The 6,000-nt window shown below is 36.6% G+C and overlaps 1 protein-coding gene across 7 annotated transcripts in view; it reads right to left on the bottom strand.

The window, feature by feature from the left end:
• Positions 1–212: 212 nt before the first annotated feature.
• SPICE1 (spindle and centriole associated protein 1) overlaps positions 213–6,000 on the bottom strand; it is an 86,150-nt gene continuing 80,362 nt past the window's right edge. For 6 of the 7 annotated variants that reach the window (XM_036851603.1, XM_036851609.1, XM_036851608.1 and 3 more), the window contains 4 exons: positions 5,156–5,339; positions 2,637–2,739; positions 1,775–1,862; positions 214–513 (listed from right to left, as the gene is read on the bottom strand). In XM_036851603.1, coding sequence (XP_036707498.1) covers positions 460–513; positions 1,775–1,862; positions 2,637–2,739; positions 5,156–5,339 — 429 coding nt within the window. In that variant the 3' untranslated portion in view covers positions 214–459. Of the gene's footprint in view, positions 514–1,774; positions 1,863–2,636; positions 2,740–5,155; positions 5,340–6,000 lie in introns of all 7 variants that reach the window. The other variant, XM_036851604.1, reaches the window with a different exon arrangement.

The raw sequence follows: 6,000 nt of genomic DNA, 5'->3' as shown, positions 1-6,000 counted from the left end.
GGTGAGAGGCCCGCGTACCGCGATGAAGAGTGGTCCCCGCTTGCCGCAGCTGGAGAAAGCCCTCGCACAGAAACGAAGACTCAACACAGTCATAAATAAAAATAAATAAATAAATAAAAGAACGTGAATTTCAAAAAAAAAAAAGTAAAAAAAAAAAGAAACAGGAGAAATTAATTATAAAATAAAAAAACAAAAAACAAAAAACAAAAAACTTTAATTTCCCTCTAGTCAAAATTTTATTCACAAGATGTTATAGGTTGTTTGTTTGTTGGAAATCTATTTGAAAAGGTCAAAATTAAAATAATTGCTTTATTTCTTTGTTCTATTAGTACTAAGTCATGAGATCTTTGTAAGTTTTATCTGAAAGAAGAACATAAAAACTTGAAAGCAGGAGCAGGGAAAGGGGAGTGGAAACTCAAGAATATATTACTGAGAACAAACTCTACAACTCGACCTCACTTATGACACGTGGGTAGCAAGAGCAAACCAGCCTTCTTCATTTTGTTTCTCAATCTGTTGAACAAAGATGCAGAAAGGCTTTAGAAAGTAATCAGGAGCATGAAACCACTCAAGATTTACAATTATTTATACCAAGTACATAGAACCAAACTTATCTTACACCACGGAATGGCACTAAAAATTATTGCTACTAGCAATTTTTATTCTCTATCAGAGACACTCCCAAATATTCCCTGGTCAACAGATCCCCTTATTGATTTGGGAGGCCTAATTTTTTTAAAAAGAATCAATCCAGTATTTTATACAAATCATATGTACAACTTTTTAAAATAACAAAAAAAGTTATTTGACCTTGGTAAATTAAATCTGTCACTAAATTCCAGAAATTAAGGGCAAATTATATAAAATAGTTTACGTTAAAGCTTTTTAAGAATATAAGAAACAACAAAGGACAAATCTTCCAGTGCTGGGCAACTGGAATATTCTGAGCCTATCGATTAATTTGGACTATAAATACTCAATGTTTATTGAGGCATTCACTATTTGGTCTAATTACTGAAGCTAGTAATAAGAATAGCAAGGAAGATTCCCCCCGCCCCAACCCCATCAAACAGTTGTTAGCTCACGTTTGCAAATGTAATGTTTATGATTTTAAAGATACCCTCACAATTTGCTATGACTAATTAGTCAAAGGAACTATATTTTGCTGTATTACCAGCACAGAAAAACGCCTTTTGCAAAAATTTTGGATATACTGTAAGATGCTTAGTTTCTCTACATTCCTATAGCAAATCAGAACACATAAAAAATACGTAAGACATTTATTTACCCTTTGTGCCATAACCTCTCTACGTGTGGCACATAACCTCTCTGTGGCACACTCAGATACAGCACACTGGGGCAGAGTGACAAGGAAAGTGACTGGCCCCAGGGCTCTGGCTATCCCAAGCCCTGCACAGCCACAGCAAAGACTGAGGAAACCAGTATCTCAGTAAGCCCACAACCCATTCAAGGCACCCCTGCGAGTCTTGCCACACTATTTGGAATGCTCTGACTAAAACAATAATGTCCGATCTTTGTTGAAATCTTATTGAATTTTACCTTATTCCTTAGTTACCCTAGAAAACAAAAGAAGTGTATGCTTATTTGTTTTTTCTAATGAAGGTGAATTAGTTTTTCTTTTCTTCTGAGAATTTTATATTATCTTTAAGATAACAGGAATAATAATTAAGCATGGCAACTGCTAAATCAGCCACCTCCTACCTTTGCCCTCCCAACCTCTAGACACATTTCACAATTACATTTTATCACATACCTTTGCTCTTGGATTAAGAGGTGTCAAGTGCCCACTTCCCGAGGTGGCATTTAATGGAGAACAAGAATTACTAGTAGCCCCTGGAGATCTATTTATGAGAAATGAAAGAGAGTGAGAGAGTAATCTATTATTATTCACCTTTAAAAATTATATAAGACACAATTCTCAATACTGAGAAGAGCTTGAAAGGAATGGCTGACTTAAGTCCAAATAAGGTAAATTATTTGCAACATATTTTCACCAACCTAAGTCTTTTTTTTTTAATTAATAGATTTTCTTTTTTAGATTATGTTTAGGTTTACAGAAAGACTGAATGGAATGTACAGAGACCACTAGAGGACAGATAAGTTTTTAACATTAAAGAGGAAGAATGGATGTGCAGCGGTGGGGAAGAAGGTCAAGGTCGTGGAAGAGTAATGAGACGTGGAGCAGTGCAGTACTAGCATGTAGAGTGGACACAGAGAGCCAGGTACATCCTTGGCGTCACCATTTACCAACCACGTGACCCATCGAGGTGAATCGCCCAATTAGCTCTATGAGCTTTGGTTTCACTTACTGTAAAGGAGGAAAATACTATTGGTCAATTTACCCTGTCATATATTACCTCCTAATTTTGTAACCCATAAAACGCTCTACATATGTGCTATTATCCCATTTTTGTTTTCAATAGCCAACCCAATGCTTTTCTACTTAATTAAGGCTTGTTCCTCACTCTTCTTCTTTTTTCCCCCAAAATTCTCCTCCCCAATTACTTGATTTTCTCTACATGAGTGAATCTGTCTGAATCTAAGTCAGACACTATGCACTACCTTTTTTCACAAAGAAAATAAAACACAAACCACGTTCTTGATTTTAACCCTACCTTCTTGAATTTAGCCCACTGGTAGGAGAGACAGTACTGCATTTTGAGCTTTCTGGGGCTTCCGCTACTGGAATAGATACCTCAATCATCCTCTTTCCTCCTTCTATAATATAAAAATAAACATTAGTTTCATTATCTTTCAATAAAATGCAAATTAAAATTTAACTTGATTTCTGTCTTACTGCAAATTATACATTATAAATTTGAGGGTTCTTTCTATATTTTTATCATCATGGACCAGAAATACACTTTAAGGATTTTTTGAAAAATGAACTGTGGGACAAGAAACTTGAGCTCTTAGTGTCAATTCAGGAACATGCCAGTTCCTAGAGAGCCAGAATCTTCAGACAAGTGGTATCATGTCAGATCTGCAAGTGAAAAACAGAAATTAAGAGCTAGCCCTAAAGAATAGGAGATCTTGGTCAGAGCGGCTTATCTAAAGCTTTCCAAAAAAAAAAGGAAAAAGAAAGAAAATTTCTGGAGTTATGCAGTAAAACTTTAAATCTCCTAAATCTATTACATTATTACTGTTACTGAAGACATTAAATTTGGAGGGGAAAGTTGGCTGAAGAGCTCATATGGTTAAAGGCAAGTATAATTATGTACATTTTCAATATTTCAGAAGGAGATAATCAGTCAACAGATATTTACTAAGTATCTACTCATGAAAGGCTCAGGCAGTGCTCCTAAGAATCACTGCTTAAAACCAGTGATTTCTGGACTTTAAGGGGTAATGAAGCTCTATTCAATTTTATAACATATTCCTTGGTTACCCTAGAAAACAAAAGAGGTTCTACATGGCATATGATTTATTTTTATCTTTATCATTATAGCCCACAGAGGTTCCTGTGAAACCAATAATTTTACTTAAGAAAAGAATACCTTAGACAAATAAGCACTGGAATGGAAAGAACACGGTTGCAAATCTACCAGTTTGCGTTAGAATTTCAGACAAATCACTCAACCTCTTTGTGCCTCGGTTTACTTATTATCAAATAGTTGTATCAGCTTTGTCTACTCTGAGGGTGTGTTGAAAACTAAATGAGCCAACAGAAATGAAAGTATTAACCTCAAAGAACTACTGAAATAGGTGTCTCATTTTATCACAAAATTATTCTTATGAGTGATCTGCTTTATTTTTTCTTCATTGCACTTAGCACTAACTGACATTGTCTCATGTACTTATTTGCTTATTTGTATTGCCTGCTCCCCAACTTGAACCCCGGAGTAGTCAAGCTGGGCAGGGGCTTGTCCTGTTCGATGCAGTATCCCCAGTGCCCAGAACATGGTGGCACACCGTTGGTATTCACATATATTGAGTGATTTCACTTATTTATTCTAGTCAGAAGTTGCCTCTAGACTTTCTGACTATGAAGAACAGTAGATAAAGCTGTAATATGAAGGAGCCTAGAATAAACAAAGAGGAAAGGACCTTAGGGAAATGCGTTATCCATCACTTTCCAGTAACTTCCAAATCACTCTGTTTTCCTGTTTTCTTTTTTAAAAATATTTATTTATTTATTTATTTATTTATTTGGCTGCGCCAGGTCTTAGTTGCGGCACTTGGGATCTCTAGTTGCGGCATGCGTGTGGAATCTAGTTCCCTGACCAGAGATCAAACCCAGGCCCCTGGCATTGGGAGCGTGGAGTCTTAACCACTGGACCACCAGGGAAGTGCCTCAAATCACTCTGTTTTCTGGGTCTGTAATTCAAAAAGGAAATAACTTCTGAGAGAAAAAGTCTTATTGGTAGATCCTTCATAGGTAACCTACTTCAACCAGCCACAGGACATAGGAATCTCTCTAAAACACCGATGCTTGAACACCTCAGAGGGCACACCACTTACTGATACAGAGCTTTGTCTATTCCTGACAATTAGAACCTTCTCTTACACCAGGCCCAAATTAGTCTCTCTAGAACCTTCATGCAGCTCTACCCCTTGAGGGTCTTAATAATTCAATTTTTGGCTAAAGAGCAACTTGAGGTCTACTTCCTTTTGTCAGCACCTTTTTGAATGTGATCACTATGACAACTAATTTTTCTGTTACTTTCTATTGTTTAGAATCCCCTGCAGCTTTCGACATTCCTAAATGTAACAATTAAATAGGAAGTTTAACTTACAAGTGAAAATGTTTTAATGGTTTTAACAGAATAATAACTTGTAATTTGTTGCTGATGAAATTCTAAATTATTTTGATGCTTATGCTTATAAATAGCTGCAGCATATGCCATGAATGAATCATATACAGAAATAGATCCCATTTACATGTAGGGCAACTTAGGAACTCAGACACCAAAGATTAACTGCAGGCGCCATGGGATAGCTTTCTAGAAGCTAGAGAGGAGACCAGTCTTCTAATCCCATTTCTGTCACTTAAGTCTGTTTCTTTCTATATAAAATTGAAGACACTGAAATATACGCGCTCTGAGATTTCTTTTAGCTAAATATATACTTGCAAAATCAAGAAAATGAAAATTTTCATGTGTCTAAGCTTTTAAATCATGAATTTGTGACTAACCAGTCCATGCTCCGAGAGGTGACCGAATAGGTGATACTGGTGGAGAGGAAGGATTCAAACCAACAAGTTTCTGCTGCTCTATTAATTGCAAGAGTTTTCCACGAGCCTCCATACTCTGTCGATTCAATTCTGCAATCCGCTCCTCCATGCTACTTGGGGTTAGAGGTTGTACTGCTGGAAAAGTCTTAAGAAAAAAAAAAGGACACAGACTCCATATTAAAAATAATACAAACAATTTTGACCTTTTGTAAAAACAAACTCTTCCACTAAGAGCCAGCAAATTAGTATTCATAGCCTTTGCTACATGCGAACATGAATACTGGGCAAATAGTAATAGAATTTACAAATCTCTTAATTGAAAAATAAAGGCTAAAGTAAAGGGATACTAATCCTTCTAGTATCAGTGCCACATAAGCCCTCTAGTCCCTCTGCCCATGGAGAGTGTCTGTGGGACAAAGCAAAGCCTTCCTGCATCTCTTAGTGTTTGTTGAGCTGCACAAAGATCACACGAGCAAAGATACTACTCCTAGTGACTGACTTCTAACATCCCTATTAAAGACAGGTCGGGAGTTTGAATCACAGTATACAAAAGAGGACCTGCTCTAGTTGAAATAGATGCTTCTATAATTATAATCTTCACACATGCACCATGAGCTATTTGGCAAAGATTTCTAGGAATCTTATCACTCCTTCTGACCATGTGTCAGCCTCCCCAGGCCACTTTTGGCCTAACATACCTGATTCAAGAAGGCTGGTGACTGGAAAGGAATATGAGAGGTAGAGTAAAAAGGAGCCACCCAAGGAATATAATGTAAGTTTGATTTGAAAATTCCTGAAAGGAATGT

The sequence above is a fragment of the Balaenoptera musculus genome, chromosome 4, assembly GCF_009873245.2.
Source record: "Balaenoptera musculus isolate JJ_BM4_2016_0621 chromosome 4, mBalMus1.pri.v3, whole genome shotgun sequence".
Taxonomy (NCBI): Eukaryota; Metazoa; Chordata; class Mammalia; order Artiodactyla; family Balaenopteridae; genus Balaenoptera; species Balaenoptera musculus.
This window is presented reverse-complemented; position numbering and strand designations above follow the sequence as displayed.